Source organism: Odocoileus virginianus, chromosome 6, assembly GCF_023699985.2.
Source record: "Odocoileus virginianus isolate 20LAN1187 ecotype Illinois chromosome 6, Ovbor_1.2, whole genome shotgun sequence".
Lineage (NCBI taxonomy): Eukaryota > Metazoa > Chordata > Mammalia > Artiodactyla > Cervidae > Odocoileus > Odocoileus virginianus.
This window is the reverse complement of record NC_069679.1, coordinates 23,733,106-23,754,780: the sequence shown is the minus strand read 5'-3', so window position 1 is coordinate 23,754,780 and position 21,675 is coordinate 23,733,106. Positions and strand designations below refer to the sequence as shown.

The 21,675-nt window shown below is 38.9% G+C and overlaps 1 protein-coding gene across 1 annotated transcript in view; it reads right to left on the bottom strand.

The window, feature by feature from the left end:
* Positions 1 to 18,058: 18,058 nt before the first annotated feature.
* Positions 18,059 to 21,675, bottom strand: part of SPRED1 (sprouty related EVH1 domain containing 1) — a 112,858-nt gene continuing 109,241 nt past the window's right edge. Inside the window, exon 7 of the mRNA XM_070468982.1 lies at positions 18,059 to 21,081. Within this exon, the coding sequence (XP_070325083.1) occupies positions 20,431 to 21,081 (651 nt within the window). The 3' untranslated portion in view covers positions 18,059 to 20,430. The remainder of the gene's footprint in view (positions 21,082 to 21,675) is intronic.

The window sequence follows — 21,675 nt, the reverse complement described above, 5'->3', positions numbered from 1 at the left end:
CTCTCTTACCAAGCCATTTGCCTTGGAGGGCAGGGGTATCAGCAGGAAGAAGAAAGAAATGGGTTTTTTTTAATGTTTCACTCAGAAGCCATTTTGTTATTCATGATGAGAAATCATCTTTTAAAAATTTGCATAAAGATGACTAACAGAGGGCTCTTGACAGGGATCACAGTCAAGAACTAGAATCACTGAGGATAACCTCTTCTCTAACTCGGAGACCTGGAATGGAGCTGTTAAGTGCACTCCACATTCCACAAACAAAAGCAGGGAAACCAGATGAGAGAGAACAGCACCAACCCCATTTTCCCAAGGAGCAGGGGCTGCAGCAGGAGGAACAGGGGACCTAATTTGCACAAACTTGTGGCCACTAGGAGGTGCAGAAGACTCATTGCAGTCTCAGTGATAAGGCATTCCTAGTTCCAGCAAGTGCGATAATCCACCTTGCGATTATCCTTAAACCTGTGTCCCTAAGGTGGGAGTAACCTCAGGAAACAGAGGCCTACAAAACATAAGTACACACCACCCTGCCCCAAAGCATTCATAAATTCTTCCAGCCCCAGGATGCTGGCTGATATCCCAGGGGTGGCTCTTCACTGATTCCGGCCAGCTGCATGAACTAAACATGAGGAGCCCCTTTCAAAACAGTGATTGGCTTTGCTTCAGGTCACTATGATTTCAGTGGCTAAAAACTGTGTTTAAATGGCAGGTGATCAGCTGCTCGGAAGGCCCCCTCATCACGTTGCGGCACACACACAGCATCCTTCTCGCACCCCGGCTTCCACTCAGGCAGGGCCCTTGGCCTCCCACACATTCCCACGCCACGCATGCACTGGGAGAAGAAATGCCCATTCTCAGATGAGCCGCATGGGGAGCCTGACTCCTGGGTTTCCTCCCTGGTGATTTCCCGACTTGGCTTTTGCAGGAAGCAGAGCTGGTGTTCTCCCAGAGGAGGCCAAATGTCAGAAGAGAGGAAAAGGCTGCTGGCAACAAAAGGGCCCCCGAATGAGAAAGCAGGGGAAAGGTTGGGCCTAAGATCCTGCACAGATCATTTTACAGGAATGGAGAGGGGAAAATGAAGGTTTTTCTAAAGCTGATTCATGTACTCCACACCCTTCTCGTCCCCATGCCTCTGCATTCCTTCCGAGATGCTGTCTCCCACCCCCGTATATCCCTTCATTGCTAGTTCTGCAAATCAGTGATAGGTTAGCGTGGTGCTCATCCCTGTGGTGTCACCTAGCAACACGACGTTCATAAATAGCCACAATCAGCTCTTCCCCCAAACGGCTAACATTTCTTTTAAAGACATCAGGAAAAATGCTTAGCGACTTCAGAGCTAGTGTGAAATAGTCCCTTGTCTCAGCCCTCCTATTCCCAGTCTTTCTCTTCCCATTCTCAGTTTGACCTCCCAGCATGTTTACTGTTTATAATTTGTCCTTTTTTTTTTTTTTCAAATGCACATTTCCTTCTACAGGGTCACATAACAGCTGGTCATGTAAAAGTCTCCCAGTAGTTTTGTGGACTTTATTCAGCTCAAAAACAACTCAAAAGCCAAAAACATTCCTAGTTAATCCTCATCCCTTGCACTTGAGAATAATTTGAATTAAAAGCTGTAGAACACTAAGGTTGAAAAAGAATGACTTTTAGGTAAGTTAAGATCACACAAATCAGATGTGTTTTACACTTCTATTAAAAGTTTAGATATACAAGAACAAAAAGGGCCCTTTTAAATAGACTGAAATCTAACAAACATTATTAACTAAAAAATCCAGCCTACCTATTTTGGTCATCTATTGTATTTCAAATACTGCTCTGGGCGATGAGACAAAGATGAATAAGATTATGTCATTGAAGGGTTCAAAAGGTAGTGAGAAATGGTAGGAAATTCCCATTCCAAAGGGACTAAACAGCATTCAGGGCAAGCCCCAGACTTCTGTTACAACTACAATTGTAGTTGTTAAAGATGAGAGTCACAGATGAAGAACCTTCATACAAAAGTCACGTGGCCTCAGCAAGATGCTGGCATTTTACAGTAGAACTGAGTCTCAGGGTCTCGGCTGTAAGGGGATGCATGCTGGTGCCACGTACTGTACTGTGATGGGAGAACTGTGAGGTTTAGGAGGGAGGGAGTCTTATTTAGGCTGTGTTAAATTTGAGAAGTGTAGTAGATATCCATTTCCATTAGTCAGGCAAAAATCAGACACACATTCAAACTGGAGCCTTGAGGAGAGCTGAGTAGAGGGACTGTTAGACGAGTGGGGGCAAGGAGACCAACCAGTGGTGGGGAAGCTCCCTGGATAAGCCACAGCGTGGAACAGTGCCTGCAACCAGCTCCAGGCCTAACGGACAGGGGGAAGAAGAGTGGGCTTATCAGAAGCCAGAAAGGATAATGGCAGCTGGTGAGCAGGCAAAGCAGAAGACAAGGGAATACCTGCTCGAACTCCTCCCCTCAGACTTTCCTATCTGATGCCAGTGCCTTCTGCTGGGAAACAGCTTGGTGATGCTTCACACTTCACATAACGGTCGGCCTTGCAGGGCACAGGACAGATGGGCAAGTAGCCAGCACCACATCCAAATGGAGATAGATGCTGAGAATGTTTGTATGTGTGTGGTGTTTTTTTTTTTTTTTGGTTATGCAAGTCTGGGAGTTAGCAGAGAGGTCAAAGTCAGAGATATAAATTTGGGAGCCCTTCAGTTAACAGATTGCAATTAGAGCCACATTTCCGGATGAGATCACTCAGAGAAGATAAAGGGGCTGAGGCTCAAGCCCAGGGATACATGTTAGCAGGTCAGCAGAGGAGAAGCTAGCAAAGGAAACTGAAAAGGAGAACCAAGAGTCTAGGGAAAACCAGAAAGGAGTATTCCTAGAGCTAAAGGAAGGAAGCATCAAGAAAGAAGGAAAGGTTGGTCTACTGTCCTGAATGAAACTGAAAGGTCGAGAAGGTGTGTCTTTCACATAGAGACATAAAGATAAAAAATACCAGACACAAATATAATCATTCTATTGAAGAAGCAGGACTTTAAAGGTACAGCAAAAACCAACTCTGATCTCTTTCTCTTAATTGCCTTAATAATTCTTCTGAGTAGGCTGATTTTGCTTAACCCCCATGGATACAATTTAAGCCATGCCCATGATTTTTCTGGTCACTTCCAGATTATGTGATTTAGGCATTGGCTTCCTGAATTTCCTTTCTGTTGTTTTTCAGAACTGAAAGGGCCCATATTGCTCAGGGACCAACGGGTGGATACCCTCTGTCCACATAGGCCCTTCATAGACAAACACGCAGAATGACTTCTGGACACCAGGGGCTCCAGGTATGTCTTATTTCATCTACAGCACTTTTCATTTCCCCTTCATTGTTCACTCTACACTCAAGTTACCTGCAATGCCAAGTATAAAATGACCTCAGTGCCCCTTGTGGTGGTTGTTAACAAGGAAAACTGATCTAATAACATGGAGTATTCTGGTCCTGGTATACTTGGGACCAGGAGAAGAAGGTAATGCTTAATATTATTCATTTATTTAAAAAAATATTTGTTGAGCTCTTACTTTGCTAGGTGCTGGAAATTCAAATGACGAGCAAAAATAATCACAGTTCCTGATCTCATGGAAGTACAGTTTATGATTTATCAAATAATCACACAAATAAATGTAAAGTGCACACAGGAAGCCATGAGTGAGTGCAATCAGTCAGGGACCTTGGGGAAAGCTTTCCTGAGGAAATGAGCTTCTTGAAAGAGGAACAGGAGTTCATCAGAGGAGGAGACTTAGTGGGAGATATATTAGGTGTAGGACTGCCTGAGCAAAGGCCCTGTGGCAGGAGGGAGCTTGCACTGAAGAAAGCCTGAATGGCTAGAGCCTAGAGGACAAAGGGGCTGTGGAGTGCACATGGTGTAGTGAGAGGCTGTGCTTTTGTCCCAGGGCCAGCGGGGAGCCACAGAAGGGATGTGAGCAGGGGAGACACTCCATCTGGTTTGAAGAGCAGGGAAGAGACTGAGGGAGATGGGCCAGGGCAAAGACGGGTGTGGGTGGAACAGACGAATGGTGAAGTCCAGGCAAGAGGCGATGGCAGCTTGGACCAAGGAGGCCTGGCTGAGCAGCAGCCCTGGGAGTGGAAATGCAGCAGAGGGTGGGTCCAGAGGAGTACTGGGTTTCTAACTCACGGACTGATCAGATGGTGATGACAACCACTGATTCATGAAGCAAATAAAGGGCAGAAGACCATGAATAATGTGAGGATCATTCTATTCTTTATACCCTCTTTCAACAGAACCTGCTTTCAGCTATTTCTCTTTGTGGGCTATCATTAGTATGAATTAATCACTAATTCTGTTAAGGAAATAGCAAGCTACTGAATGCAGCGTTTCACTCTTCAGTGTGGGCAGCACATCACGCAAAATGCACAGACATTTCCAAAGCACGTTCATATCAAGCATTTTATTTTATCCTCACCAAAATCTCATCAGTTCCCCTACTCATCCTTATTTAAAGATCGGCACTTTCACAATCTTGATCCAATTGTGGTGTGTGTTTCTGGGCACATCATCAAAACCCTGCAGCTGCTAAATCCATTATGAAATCTTAGAATCTCAGAGGTTTGAGGGAACATTAGCTCTCAGTTACTTCCAAACCACTCATTTTGCTGAGGCCCAGAGAGCTAGCTAGAGGCAGAGCCAGAGTTATATAGTCAAGTAACACGAGCACATAACAAGTCACACTCCCAATCACTGAGAGCTACTCTGTTCCTTTCTTACTGGTTGTTACATGCGGAAAATTACAGGCTCACCTAAATGTGTCCTGATCACGCTTGCGGGACAATCCATTTCTGCTGACCAGTAGTTCTCATCAATCAAGCGAAGGGTGCCATGCTCCACACTACGTGCTGTGGGCACGCAAGGGCAGGGAAGCCCCACCCCTTACCTCCGCCCCTCCCTGGGGGGGACTGAGCAACACTAGACTCTCAACTGTCTTCTCTCAGAAAGCGGCCCCAGCTCTGACAGAGGCCCCCAAAGCAGGTGGCGGTGCCTCAGAAACATCTGCGCCAGCAGGGACCCAGGGAGTTCTCTGAAAGGAGCGCAAGGATATGGTCAATTGGGTGGCTGCCTGGAACTCACTGGTTGGGGGATTTGAGGACAAGGAAACTACTAAAGGGGAAGGACATGATGGCTGGTATGGCAGTACTAAAATAAACAAACTAGCAAGCAAACCGAGCCTCAAACTTATCCATGACTCCTTCACCCTTTAAGCTTGCTCTTGACTGATATTTGAATTTGATTTGTTCTGCGGGGAAATGCTAGAGGCAAGAAAGGAGAGATTTCCAAACAGAAGGTTGTCCCCAAACTTAAATCCAGTCCCTCACCCTCAGGACTCCCTCTGTCTGCGGTCACAGTTTAACAAATATTCCTTAAGTACTCTCAGTGCTAGGCTTTGTGCAAGGGTCGGGACTTATGCATACATGGAAAAGATACTCTTCCTGTCCTTAGGAGGATGGCACTTTAGCGGGGGACAGAGACTCAGAAACAGGTATCACCACACAAAGATAAGTGTTCACTGGCATATGAACAGCTGCTGGAGAATGTGCTGGAAGACTGTTAGGGAATGCTTGGGGAACCACCACAAAGGAGATGACATGAAGTTTTGAGGAGCATGTGTAATTTGAAAGGCAGCCAAGGGCATTCCAGGGAGAGAAAATAGGGTGTTTAAAGCACACAGAAACATAGAAGCACTAGGGAGAGACTGTCAAGTGATGGCAGGAGACGAGGGACCACAGCAAGCCATTGAAATGTACCCTGTATGTGCTCAGGGTCTTGGCACATAGTAGAAACTCATTTTACTACAGTCACGCTGAGGAACAAGACACTTCAAACTCTCAGTGGTTTGCAACAACGAAGGTTATTGTCATTCATGTTACATATCAGCAATGGACCAGCAGGGATTCAGCAGCTCTGTCTCTGAGGTTCTACCCTAGGTTGCAGGTGGATGGTGTGCAAACCCCACGTCTCCCTATTTTAAGACTCAGGCAGACCACCAGCCCCTCCAGGAGATGCTTTATTCTCATGGCAGACGGCATATCTCTAAAAGCTTCTTCTTAGAAGCCACATCCACTCACATCTCCATTGACCCAAGCAAGCCAGGTGGCCAAGCCAAACAATGGAAGGCACAACAAGGATGATGATGTAAAGTTCTCTTTAGGGGAGGGAATGGATGATTGGAAGTGATAACACAATGATCAAGAGGGAGCAAAGAAGAGGCTGGTTGTAGTAATAAAAAGTAAAGGCAGTGTTTAAGTTACCTACTGCTGTGTAACACTCCAAAATGTACTGGTTTAGCAACAACAATCATTTTATTATTGCTCATGGTCTATGTGGGTCTAGAATTCAAGAAGGGCTCAGCGTGTGATAACTGAAGGCTTCCAAGTTGAGTATTCCAGTCAACAGAGTAAAAGCAGCAACAACTTTTATGATGTAGCTTGGGGAATCACACAGCATCACATCACAGTAGAGATCAACAAACTTTTTCTATAAAGGCCCAGAGAAAAAATGTTTTAGGCTTTGTGGACCATATGGTGTCTGCCACAACTAGACTTAACCACTCAACTTGGCCACTGTAGCATGAAATCAGCTACAGTCAATCAAATGAGCATTGCTATGGTCCAAGAACACTTAATTTATGGATAATGAAATTTGAATCTCACATAATTTTCACATGTGAAATACTCAATCATTTAAAAATTAAGAAGCATTTTTAGCTGGAAGGCTGTGTAAGAATAGGCGTCAGGACAGACCTGGATCACAGGTTTGCCAACTCTTGCTCTATGGGAGAGACAGTCAGATAGGTATGTCCACTGGCAACTGTGAAACACAAGTTTTATACTCATGAGAAATGTCTGAACCAGAGTTATAGAGTTGGGTGTCACTGCACAAGGGTGGAAGCCCCATCAAACCAAGGAGATTTTCCCAGAAATGTACACTGAGTTGCAAGTCAAGTTGTCCCAAAGTAGAATCTTTGGGACGACAGCATTCAAGGGGTGATTTGAGAAGCCAATGAAGAAATGTCAGAGGAGGACCAGAGCCCAGACTCTCTCTCACTTTTTTCTCCACTCTAAATTTCAGTTGCCCTGTCTCCCACCTCAGCCTCCACCCCCAGGCACTATTCTCAAAGTTAGGGGTAGAGAACAAGGTATATAACACTTTAAATTGGAGATGTTTTTCATGTTCCTTTCTGTCCATTCATTCATGCAAAAAACAAAGTAATTTTATTTGTGAAACCATAACCTCTTTAAATATTAGGTGGCATTACGGCATTTTTAAAATTTTCTTAAAGAAAGCTGGCATAAAATATTTCTATGAACCATAATAATTTACCAAGTAGAGAAACAGAACAACATATTCAACCATATGGGTTAGTATTTGAAAATATTATTATTTGTATCTTATTGACTGAGAAGGAAAGTAAATTTCTCTAGAGGAGGCAGTAAATTGAAGCCTTTTGAAAAGAGACTAAAAGTTGTCTAACTACATTTTCTCCACTTCTTTAGTCTTTCAAATGTCTGTCCAGAATTTCTTCAGAGAAGGGACCCTAACAGTGGGTAAATAATTGAAGTAATGAAGTAATGAATGTATCCTTTAGTTACTGTGGGGGGTGAGGAATGATAGATTTAGCACATGAAAGGTTTGTGCAGAATGCACAGTAAGATTTATAAGCAAGGTATTAGAAGTGAGTTCAGATAATTTTGTGAATTGAGATCAGGTTAAAAGTGACAAAAAACTGTACACTGCTGGTGGGAATGTAAATTGATATAGCCACCATGGAGAACAGTATGGAGATTCCTTAAAACACTAAAAATAGAATGATCATATGAACTAGAAATCCTCCTCCTGGGCATATGCCCAGAGAAAACTATAATTAAAAAAGACACATGTACCCCAATGTTCATTGCAGCACCACTTACAATAGCCAGGACATGGAAGCAACCTAAACGTCCATCAACAGAGGAAGAGATATGTGGTACATAAACACAATGGAATACTACTCAGCCATAAAAAGGGACAAATCTGTGCCATATGCAGAGATGTGGATGGATCTGATCTAGAGATTGTCATACAGAGTTAAGTAAATCAGAAAGAGAAAAATGAATATCATCTATTAACACATATATGTGGAATCTAGAAAAATGGTATAGGTGAACTTATTTGTAAAGCAGAAAGAGAGACACAGACATAGAGAATGAAACAAATGCATGGCTGCCCAGGGGGTAGACAGGTGGGAGGGACTGGGAGATGAGGACTGACGTGTAAACACTACTATGTAGAAAACAGGTAACTAATGAGAACGGACTGCACAGCACAGGGAACTCTACTGAGCACTCTGTGGTGACCTAAATGCAAAGGAAATACAAAAAAGAGGGGATCTATGTATACATAGAGCTGATTCACTTTGCTGTATAGCAGAAATTAACACAATACTGTAAAGCAACTAAACTCCAATTAAAAAAAAATTTTCAGAAAAGCGAAAGTAGCCCAGTGTCATGATACAGTGCAGAAGCAGCAAGGCAAAAGCAGCCCAATCACATGACGAGCTCTGTGAGGACAGATTTCTAACCACGGTGAGGCGGGAATGTGGGGGTTGTAGTGAGGAGCTTCAGGGGCCCTCCCCTTTCTGTGATTCATTTGCTGATTCCACATAACCAAACATTCATTTATTTAGCAAATACAAATCAAAATGAAGAGTACTCTATAGAGCTAAAGGGTAAACAACATTTAAATTAACGTCAGATCTGCCCAGTGGAAATTATACTTTGTCACTGAAGATTCCATATGTACTTGAAAGGATTGCTCTGGACTACAAACATGAAGTTTTCTATTGACTTCCTTCCTTAGACTGAGATTAGTGAAGCTAGAAGACCTGCCTAAGGAAACTATAGTTTCAAAGCCCTTTGCTTGCGGTGCTGACAGCCAATGATCAGAAGGCTGGCAACTTTAAGAAAACAACTTAAAGACTGTTTTTGTTTTGCAGATTATGTGCTGGGGCCCAGTCTGGAGAACTACAGTTTCCAGCCTAATAATGTAAGGCTGTGGCTTCCCCAAGTGGCTCAGTTGGTAAAGAAACCGCCTTCAGTGCATTAGACACAGGAGATGCGAGGTTTGATCCCCTGGAGGAGGACATGGCAACCCACTCCAGTATTCTTGCCTGGAGAATCCCATGGACAGAGGAGCCCGACAGGCTATAGCCCTTAGGGTCTCAAAGAGTGGACAGACTGAAGAGACTGAGAAAACACACATACCATACAAGGCTATCGCCCTGAAGGACAGGAGAGATCTTTGCATAACTCTGTTTTGCTATTTCAGAGGTTACTTTAGAATTTGTAGTATAAATATTTACCAGTCTGTCTTCAAGTGATAACATTTCACATATAATCTAAGAGCCTTATAAATTCATTTCTCTCCCCCTGGCTTTTAGGTTATTGTCATACTTTTTATTTCTATATCTTTTATATACCACATGCTGTATTACTTTTATTATTGGTTAAACCATCAATATTCTCATAAAAGAATTAAATATGAGTAAAGAATTTATTTGATCATGTGCTCCATGATCATTTGATCATGGAGCTCGTCATTCCTTTGTTTATATTCAGATTTCCACCTGGCATCATTTCCATCCTGGCTGAAAGACTTTTTTACGTTTATTAGAGTGTAGGTCTGGTAGTAATGAATTCGTTCAGCTTTCATATATCTGAACAAGTCTTTATTTCAGCTTTGTTTTTGAAATAAATTTTTGTTGGAAATAAAATACTAATCATGCTTATTTGTCCTTTGTTTATTTGATCCAATTTTACCAAAAGTTTATCAATTGAGCCAACTTTTGGCTTAGTTGATCTTCTATATTGCATGTTTTCTGTTTATTAAATTTCAACCTTACATTCTGTAAAAAATTTAATAAACCAGCTACAGAGAGTCAGGAGACCAGAATGGGGAGCTCTCATGCTTTACAGTGCTGGCAGAGACCAACAAGAATGACCCCTCTTCTTTCCTGACAAAGACTCAGCCCAATGAAAAGCCATGGACTCTAGCCCTCCCAACATCTTTTTCCTCTCCATAAAATTGTTCTCCTTCCCTTGCCAGGTAGGACATGCATATGGCCCACCACAGTTTCAGACCCTGAAATGCAATTCTCAGGTGATTCCAAATAAACTCATTTTTCCTGGAGAAATACCTGTCAGTCTATTTATCTCAGGTCAACTCTTATTTTCTTCCTTTATAAGTGTTCTCCATCCTTACTATACTATTATTTTTCTAACTTTACATATTGGCTTTTTAGTAGTTCATAAGACTTTCTTCTTTTCTAATATTAGAATTTAAAGCTATAAATTTCTCTCCAAGTCCTACTTTAGCTGCATCTTTCATGCTTTGATTTTTATTATTTTTATTTTTGTCCTGGTCTAAAGAATCTCAAATTTTTATTTTAAGCCACTTTGAACCACATGCTATTTAGAAACGTGATTCTAATGTTCTATATATATGCATTTTTTTTCTAATTATCTTTTTGTTTCCTAACTTCATTGAAATCAGAAATCTGTCTTTGACCAAAACTGTTTTCTGGCCCAATGTATAGTCAACTTTTAGAAATTTTCTAAACATGTTTGAAAAAAAAAATTATGCCCTGCAACTCTGGGGTATAACATGTGTTCATTAGATGAAGCTCATTTACTATGAGCCCCACAATGTCAAGGCAAAATAATTTCTACACAAATTTTACACTCTAAACAGGATTTTTCCTTAAAACTATATTCATATATTTAAGTCCCCAGTCAACTTCCCCACTTGGAGGTCTAACAGTCACTGCAAATGTGATACAGCTTCCCCAGGCCTCCAAGACTTGCCCTTTTCCCAGGCTTGTCTACATTAACACCTCTCCAGATTTAAGTTCCCAAATTACTCTTTTTTACTGATTCCCTTCTCCCACCCACTGTTTAACCCACTAGGAAGTCCTTTTGGTCTCCTGCAAAACGTTACGTAAAGTTGGTCCACTTCTTTTCATCCTCACTACCACCACCCTGATCCAAACAATAGCTCACAAAGACTGAGAGTCTCCAATTGGCTTTCCTCCTTTGTTTTGCCTTCCTCCTCCCCAATCAGTTCCCTGTGTAGTTCTCAGTGCAATCTTTTAGAACTGTAAATTATAAAACCCACCTCCCACTTAAAACCCTTCAGTCATCTCCTCTCATGTTCAGAATAAAGTAGAATCTCTTACCTTGGTTTTGCAAACCGTGTGAGATCCGGCTTCTGGTGCTCTCCCCATGCCCACTCTGCCCCTGTTCTGTTCCTCTAGCTCTTCCTGTAACCCCATCAAGCTTGTTCCCAGCTCAGGGCCTGCATTAGACAGGATGCGGCTAGATTATGCCACGGTGAGACACAATCCCCAAGTCACACAAAGTATCCAGAGGGCTAGGTCATTTTTGTCCACGAAATAACTTGTCCATGCAAGGACTCAGTAATTCAGGCTGCCTCAGTCTCGAGGTTCTATCATCTCAATATGCGGCTTTATCCATGTTTGCTATGGCAGAGGAAGAGGGTACTGGAGGGTCTTCTATCAGTCTGAAAATTATTTATATCACTTCCTCTCAGTCTGTTTTCCAGAACTTGTCCATAACCCCACCCACCTGCAAGATGGTGGAGAAGAGTGTCCTCCTGTGTGCCAAGAATAAACAAGTCAGATAGGAATACCAAAAGTCTCTACCAGAAGACTGTTCCCTCTTCCTGGAATGTACTTTTCTCTAATTTTCACATGACTGGTTGCCTACTGACACTTGGATTTCATCTCAAAAGCTGTCTTGAGATGTCACTGACCACCCAGGTATGTTAACTTGCAACTCTCTGATTTAGTTGTTTATTGAACATTCTCTCCCTGAACTAGAATAAAAGCTCCCTGAAAGCAGGTAAATTGTCTTGTCTTGCTCATCCTGGAGTCTCCTTAATATTGGTTAATAAAATAACCACTCAACAATGTAAATCTGATCATGGCATCCCCCTTGCCATTCGTGGATTTTTATAATCATTAGGATAAAGTTTAAACTTTCTGACATGACATATGAGCCTTCATAAGATAAAGTCTGATTATATTTCATTCATCCCCAGGGATTGCCACTGGGGATACGGCGGTAAACTTAAAAATCTTCAGATTTATATCCTGCATTACTCTTTCCTGTACTCAGTGTTAGACAAAGTCACATAAACAACCTAAGACAGCTAACAAAGTCCTGCTTCTTTAGACAGATACTCTTTAAGGTTTAGGATTTATTTAGTGAGGATGGGAACAGATTAATGGTCTACTAACACAAATTGTACAAATAGTGATTCACTTTCTAATTGCTTTTACTGGCCAAAATTGAATCAATGCTCTAAAATGATTCAGGAAAATGATTACAACTTAGATCATGTTAAAATATGTTGCTGAAAGAAAATGAGATAAATAAAGCCCCCAAAGCACCTTAACATAAAGGTTTATTTCTTACTCAAGTAAAATCTGAAGAAGTTCAGGTGGTCTTCCTTCACTGTGTTACACCAGTTTTCCATGGACTTCAAAAAGTCCTCAGCAGAGCAAGAGACAAAGGAGGCACACTGGATCTTAAATGCCTTCCCCAAATAGGAAACACACCTCGACCCCTCAAATCATCTGGCTAGAATTAGTCTTATGGCCTCAACCTACCCCCAGAGGGAGCTTGAAGATATAGAGAAGCACATAGTTCAGGTCATCAGTTATTCCTTTTATCCTTTCTAACCACACCAAGAATACAATCAATCCATTTTCAAGTGAGGCAACCTTAAGTACCATACCAGTGATGCATCCAGCTTAATGTTCTGGATCTCCAAATGGCCTGTGTATTTATTTCTCTTCTTTGAGACATGTTTCTTCTCCACAGATCTAAGAGTCAGTTGATCTGCCCCTCTCTTCAACACATCCAATATATAATTCTGAAGCAAAAATGGGCTAATTACAATAAAAACTCTCATTTGGAGAGAGAGGAATAGTAGATATAAAGCAACAAAAACTTTTATTAATTAAAAAAAAAAAATAGGCCGCATAGTAGCCAGATCATGAAATGTCCCTGCTCAAAAACTTTTCAGTGGATTTTGATCACTCTCAGAATAAAATCTGAACTCCTTCCCATGCTTTCCAAGGTCCAAGATCAGGTGTCTGGTACTCTGACTTTACCTATTTTCATGAGTTTCCTCATTCTGCCACCTCTAGTCCAACTAGCCTGCTGTCCTTTCAATAAGCCAAACTCCTTTCTCTTCAGACCCTTTGCATTTGCTCTCCTACAATCTAGATAATTCTTTTCCTACTTAAAATTTACATAGCCTCTGATTACATGAAATGGCACCTCACCAACATCATTGAAACAACTGGCCTGGTCTGGAGATGAAACATTCAAAAGAAAAAGAATCTGTACCATGAAGGCTATTTTTGATGCTGCTTTAGGGTAAAAATGAGTTGTAAAAAGTAAAGAAAACTTTTAGAATATGGGCTCACCTGATTATGAAGCTACTGTTTTACTTATAATATTATCAGCAATAAGATTCCAAAGGTTTCCAGTAACAGACTTTTCTTTCACCAAGGCTCTCAGAAAACCACCATCACAAGAAACAAGCATGTATTACTGAAAAAAGGGAATTGGGTGTTAAGGAAAGGGGAATATGCAATTTGAAGCTTATCATGTTTGCACTTGATCAAATTGCTCTTAGTTCCCCAGTTGGTTCCAGGTGCTTAAGTATTCTTTCAAGTCACTATCATTTGATTCCTCAATCCTACACAAACTACTGTCTAAATTTGGGGATATCTCAATCAGAAGATCTCAACTTATCACCATTTTGTTGCAGTCTACTTTCACCTTCTAATCATATTTACATTACAGTCAATCTTTTGTTAAAAACCAAGATGTTCAGGAGATTCAATGACTAAGCCTCAGCAACAGTAGTGTCAACTGACTTCTACTAGGACAGTGGCAGCAAAGGATAGAGACACATGAGCAGATCTGAAGGACCCTCAGGACATGGAGCTGCAGAAAACCGAGAGGATGGTCAACCAGAAAGGAAAATGAGAGACTAAAGACAATGACCAGGTTGCTGGCTTAGATTCCTGAATGTACAGTGGTATCACCATCCAGTAAGGCAGAAGAGAGAAAAATGGTTTAAGGAATGGGGTAAGTTTTGGGTTTACCGAATTTAAGGTGCTTGCAAGACACACAGTTGGAAGTTCAACGTGTAAGTTTTGTGCAGGCTGTTACTACAGAAGTTGACCTTGTACTAACATCGTAACCTCTTTGGACCTGTTCCTCCTACATTTGTAAAATAAGAGTACTGTACTAATTTCTAGGGGTCTTCCAGCCCTAAAATGGCAGTGAACTCAGTTTTTTCAGTAATCTTAAATAATTTGATTTGGACCCCTATTTGTTTCTAAGAACTTTGGGGTTTCAGGCAATCTGTATATTTTACTTTGATAACTTAACAAGAACTTTAGTTAAGAACTTAACTAGCTGGGAGCTTTCACATTCATACAACCTTGTTTTCTCTTAAATTTTGAGAGTGCAACACCATGGATTCCTCTGATGAAAGACACACATTTAAGCTTGTTGGTCATTCTGGGTAAGAATTTCAAGAAGAATTATAATACACTATTGAAATTTCTTCTCCATGAAATCTTCCCTTCATAGATTTGGAGAAGTTAGAGACATTATTCCTGTTATAGGAAATGGAATTCTTCCTATCTTACTTTCATTCCAAAGTGTATGCAGCTGCTTGGTTATTGTATCAGTTCCAGGTAAGAAATAAGTTTGAGGGAAGACAGGACATAACCTCTTCACCCCATGTAAGAAGTAGCCCTGATACTAAATGCAACTCTGGTTTAAAGACAGGTTTTCGTCTTTTAAGGCAAATAATCATATTGTTCAGCTTAAATAAAATTTCTTTTTAACAGAAGAATGATTATTTATGAAGTACACCTGTGACTCTTTAACAAAACAAAAAATTGCACTGTGACTAAAAGCACGGAATTTGGAATAAGACAGTTCAAACCTGGTACCTCTAATTTGAGCTTGTGTACATTTTTTAACCTCTTGAAGCTTAAATCTCTTTAGTAAAATGAGGATAATACTTACATTACAGGGTTATTTGAGAACTAAAAGTGATCTATTAAAAACATTATGTAGCAAGAATTAAGACTGCTAGACAAAAGAAAACACCATTTCAACTATGATTTTGTTAGACTTTTATTATGAATAATTTTGTCATTATTTTAAGGATCCCTCTAAAACTGCAAATATTAAGAGTAGTTAAATTTTGAGTTGACTCCTGCTTTTATATTATTAGTGCTGATTTTTCTTTAAGAACCACTGTGCGCCTGACAACTATATTGACAGTCAAGCAGAAACCCTAGTTTCAATTCCTCTTGTGTAAAAACTATTCTACTTACTTGTGGGTATTAATTTGATGTGAAGAATATAAAGTAAATCTGAAAACCTGTAAATAAACACAAGACTGTATTTCGTAATTCATGATAAAGTTAATTCTTGATTTTTCAAATAAATATAAATGTAATAAAGCAATTCAAAAGTTATTCTGGTGTTTAAATACATTATGATTTTTTTGAACACTGTCCTAATAATTTTTCATTTATTCTTGCTTATAGTACTAAGTGAAATGCTGCTATTATGATATATGTGTGTGTGTCTCTGTGTGTAAAAGAGTAATAGTTGTGGGCTAAAAATTTCCCACTTATCATTTAATGAAGTTAATCCAGACTTAGTTGTAACATGTTCCAAAATCAAATAATGTATCAGGTAACAAACTACAAAATAAATCTGGAGACAATCATGAGTGAATAAATAAGTCATTAAAATGAACTACACATGAACTTTCAGTTAAAACACACCTTAAAATTGTGATCAAAAACTTCCATTTCTATTAGTGCTTTCTCCTTTAAGAATTATTATCTCATAGTTTGTTAACCTCTAGAAGAGTAAGAAAAAGTCCTTTTATATTTCATGATAGGTTTAATCAGGTAATTAAAACAAATTCTTATGATATCATCTGATATGTCCAATTACATGGGTATGATGTAACAAAAACAGTTACAAACTTATATATGCATATTTACATTATATATCCAAAACTGTCAAGCTAGTCAACTATATCTAAGGAGATACATTATGGCATGAGTTAAACAACTTTTCATTGCTTATTAGAAAGAATGCAGTCAAGCTTTTAATGGAAATAATATACAAGTGAGGCACTTTTGAGGTAAAAAATAGAAAGCAAATGACACTACATACTGGCAATGTTCACAAAAATCTATGTGTATTTTAATACAAAGGTTTTTCAACTAGATTATTCTTGAAAAATCTCAAAACTAGCAACTTATGCAATTTAAGGAGCTTTCAGGAACAATGGCTAACATCAGTGTATCAAAGCATATGAAAGTTTTATAACCACCTGGCTGCTAGGCAAACAGTACCTTAATACCTTAGAGCCCTTTAAAAAAAAAATTTTTTTTTTGGCTTATATATATTACCTCAGGTTGTGATTTCTTTTTAGATGTTTTGACTCACTGAAAAACACCTTATGGTGCTATTATTGCGGCATATAGACCAATCTTTTTTTTTTTTAGTGCAACAATGATGCAAGTTTCTAGTGCTTCCCCATATACTTAGATATGTGATCCTGGAAATCAAGAATGAGAATATTTAGTTAAGAATTTATGCTTTCCAGGTAACAAGCTTTCAAAATTTTATGTAGTAAAATGTTATATTTATTTAATGTCTCTTTGGGCTAAACTAAAAAACCCAATCTTAAAACACATATTCCAAAGTGTATCACAAAACCTAAAGTAAATTTCCATAAAACAAACATCCTTAAGCTTCTCTGAATCTGGAGGGAAGTACATGTTTCCTGCATTTTGGAGACATATAGATAGTAAGAATCATCTCTGTGGTGTTCACTTAAGAAGGGCTGGGGAGAGAAAAAGAAAAAGCAAGACTTACCCAAGATATCAGGTGGCACTATACATATGAATTGAAAGTGCATTTGTATTACTTTAAAAGTTCATTTTAGGCACTGCTGAGTAACCAATGAAAATAGGTAGTTTTAAGTTTTCCCCTTTAAATTCTAACCCTTGCCCAATTATCATCCCAGAGACACACACACTCTCTGAAGTTGTCATGATGAAATACAGTGACATTTATTTTTTCTAAAAAGTTCTCCCTGACTGGTAATGGGAGGAAAAGAATACCATTTTAGCAATGGCTTTTACAAGTTAAAAGAATTGGTTCTATAAATGCTTCGGCACATCCATTAAGTTTGATTGCCAGTTCCAAATATTGGTAAATATTTAAAACAGGATACGTAAGAAAAAAAGTGCTTAAAATCTTTCAGGACCAATAAGACACATTAGGGAAAAGACTTGTTTTACAGTTCTTTTGAGATATTTCTTATTCCTACTTTCTCCATTTGGAAGTGGCTGCCCCTTAAATAGCCCTTTACTGGCAATAATGATGAATCCTGTCAGATCCCAACTGCCACCTCACGTATGGTCTATAAATCATCCAGTAGGTGGTGCTGAAGTTACATACCTCGTATTTCTTCAGAAATCAAGTGATTCCCCTGTCAAGTCAGAGGAAAATCATTTAAGAATTATTAATTCTGAATAAGCCATCAGATCAAAGCCTTCATGTTTTCACTTTTAGTATTTACTATTACTTAAACAGTTTTGCTTAGCCATTTGCTTCTACTATCAGATTAAAACTGAAAAGAAAGACTTTAGAGGACAAGCCAATTGGCAGTGTCAAATCTGTATGCAGACTGAGAAAATGCTCCCAAACATATCTATACACATGTTTAAGAATGAGAAATTTAACCTATTCATTTGTTTTCACATAATAATTCTAATTTACTGATGAGAAAATTTCCACATAAGGGATTCAGGTAACATTATGAGTTAGCCTTGTAGACTGCTTTGGAACCTTGGTGTGTTAAACTATAAAGATTCAAGGTAAAATGAAAACCATTTCATCACCATAGTTTTTAATGAAGAAACTTGTTTAAAAATTGTAAAGGAAAAATTGGGTATGGGACGGAAAGATCTTAGCAGCAAAGTGGTTAAACACACTGAAAATATTAATGCACAAACATTAAAATATTAAAGCATATATGTTGCATATAAAATACAGTACAGAACCAGGAGTTGCACTATACTGATTAGTGCTCAACAGAAGAAATGATTAAATTTGTTCTTCCCAGAAGTATATACACAGTTCATTTCCACAGCATTTTCCTATGTAGCCAGCAAGTTATTTTCTTCAGTTATTCACACCTGCTCAAACCTGAATTATAACCTCAGCACTTACAAATATGAAAATTCAGTCACAAGGAAAATCAGTATTTCCATTTTATCAATAAAAAGTAATTTTGAAAGTTAACAGTCTATTCTAGGAAAGCAAGTTTAGCTGAAAACTTCAGGGATGAAGATCATCTGGTGTAGCAGCATCCAAATATATAAACAGTAAAAATAAGACTTAAAACTGCTGCTACAGTGTCATGTTTTGGACTTAGTTCAACCAATTGATTTTTAGTACAAAACTAGAAATAACCTCTTCTTCATAACATCTATAGTTATCAATATATTTTTCTTCTTTTCAATGTGAAATAATACTTCAAGATGATCTATATACACAATGTTGTCAGTTCAAGCTGTCATATAAATATAAATGCTTTCTTAAAAAAAAGTATTTTACAGACAGATAGTGTTATGTACATTGTTCAGTTTGATCTGGGGCAAAAGAAAAAAGCTAACACAAGCTTTTAAGTGTGATATGTAAAAAGATGATTATGTAAATGACATTTTAAAACCTGCATAGAAAATGAGCTTCAAACAGTAGTGTGATTTTAATTTTGATCATTTCTGAAACTTCAAGCCATTAAAAAAAAGGCACACTTCTCAACTTTATCCCTTTAAGGGAATGTTCTTTAGGAACCCCTTACTTGGTTAACCGAGTTTCAATGTAACACTTCAAAAAAAAAAGACAATTTGACCCCAAAGTACTTCAAACAGCTTGCTGGAACATTTATGCAACTACTTTGCAAATAAAACATCCAGTAGGACAATGCTCTGCAAGAAAAAATAAATTTAAACATACAAGATATTTCATTCAGGATATTGGATTAAATAGTTTTCTGGGGTAGTTTAAAACACTCTTTAGCATAATTTTGCTTCTGGTCAGTTTAAATAAAATAAAAATGAGAAAAGTTATTATTGTTATGTGATAATAAGCACTGAGGATTAAGCTAAAATATTATTAACACAGCTGAACATATTCTGGATTAGCAGAATGATAAGTGGAAATCTCAGGAGGAAACTGTTTGACTCTTAACTATCCAGTTGCACTTTTCACCTTGTAAAACATTTGTAAATGCAATATACTTTTTTGAAAGGAGGAAATTCTGAAAGAAAACAACTTGCTGGTTGAATACCACAAACAAAACAAAACAACCCAAAACCTCACTTTTTCTATAATGTTTACTCAGTCTCTTTTTATATAAAAATAAGTGTTATGTTCCCATCATAACATTAGACAATTACATCTGTGCTTAAAAAAAAAAAAGTTGGTCACTCAAGGCTATTAGAATATTTTATAAGGATTTTAGATTACCAGAATGTACAGATATAACTCAATATAAACTGTAGCCAAAGGGAAATGACAATGAAAATATAAAATCATTCACATGGAATAAAAACGTTATTAACTAGATGAGTAAAATATTCAAAATATATGGAATGTGACTGTAGATATATGTACATCTACTTCAGAACTAGGAAGGGGAAGAAAAGCTTTATATGTAATAATTCGTACCTTTTATTTAGTTAAATATAAACATTTGTTATTTATACATAAAACTGCTTTCAAAAAACAACTAATAAATGATTTAGTTGCACTTGTTTTACTTCTTACAATTCCCAAGTGTTAACTTTTCTTAGATTGAAATCCAACTGTCCCCTAGTGCACTTTTAGTTTATATCTTAATGAATTCAAACCTTTAAAGGTCCCATCACCTAATGCATAAATATACAAAAATGCCAAAAAAATTTAATCCCTTTTAGTTGGATCATATTTTATGTTCACTTTATATTGCCAATGACCAGAAATGGTTTCCTTTTGCAAATATTCTTGACAACCTGTAACAAAACATGCCATGCACTCCAGGGAAAAGGGCATGGCGAGCATTTGTGAAATGCCAAGAACCGATGAGTTCTGCTTCCTCCACGTGTGGCCCCAAGGATACCAGGCAAGACTGCATAATGCTTGCCAAAAGCTTCCACAAATCCAAGTTAGCTAATTCCTGGACACGAAGATTTTAAGCTCATTTCGGCACTGGATGCTTTCATCCAGCAGCTTTATGTTTCCCACCACAGCACCCACACGCCTCACCACAACGATGGCACATTCTCAAAGGGACGTAGCAGCACATACATGGTACAATGAAAGACAAAGCTACTAGGGCTAACCATCGCAAGCAGAACTTGTCATCGCTAGTGTCACATGAACAGGGGTCAGAGAAATCTCCCTCTGAGTCTGACATACAATGATACAACATGCTCTCTGCACAGAGCATGCAACTAACTTGATATATGCATCTCTTAATAGGGTCTGGAGCATCCTGACATTTTCCCCTGCCATTTTCTTCATGATTAAACCTTTCCTGGCAGTATACGCAGCGAGAACGTTCACCATCTTCTTTTCTTCGTTTTGACTTCTTAAATTTTAATGAGGAAGGCTGTGTCTTAAATACCACAGAGTCTTTGAGTGAACTTAACTTAGTTTCATCCCCACAAGAGTACAGATAGTCTGATTTTTTACTGTCTGGTTTAGAAAACTGAACACTGGAGTCAGTATCATCTCTCTCCAGGTCATTTTTCCACATGTCGGGATGTCTATAGTCTGCATAGCGACGTATTAAGATATCGCGAGGGTTTATTCTGACAATCTCATCCTCATCTTGAAAGCTGACATGTCGAATTGATTTCAAAGGGACCTAAAAATGAAAGAAATGAAAATTGCAATAATAACAGTGAAGATTAATTTTACTGCCTACTTGCCTGGGCCACAGTGCCCAGATATTTGGTCAATTCGTTTGCAAGTTTAAGTGAAGATGTTTCTAGGATTAACATTTCAATGGGTGGACTATATAAGCATAGCAGATTATCCTCCATGACATAGGTGGCCCTCATCCAACCAGTTCAAGGCTTTAATAATACAAAGACTGACCAAGAAAGAGCAGGAAAGAATTCTGCCAGCAGACTGCCTTTGGATACAGACTACAGCTCTTGCTCGGGTTTCAAGCATGACAGCCTACTCTGAAGATTTTGAATATGTACCCATGCCATCATATGAGTAGGGCCTCCCAGATAGAGAGGGCTTCCCAGGTGGCTCAGTGGGAAAGAACCCACCTGCCAAGCAGGAGAAGTGGGTTTGAGCCATGGGTTGGGAAGATCCCCTGGAGAAGGAAACGGCAACCCACTCTAGTATTCTTGCCCGGGAAACCCCCTGGACAGAAGGGCCTGGTGGGCTACGGTCCATGGGATTGCAAAGGAGTTGGACATGACTTAGAGACTAAACAACATCACAT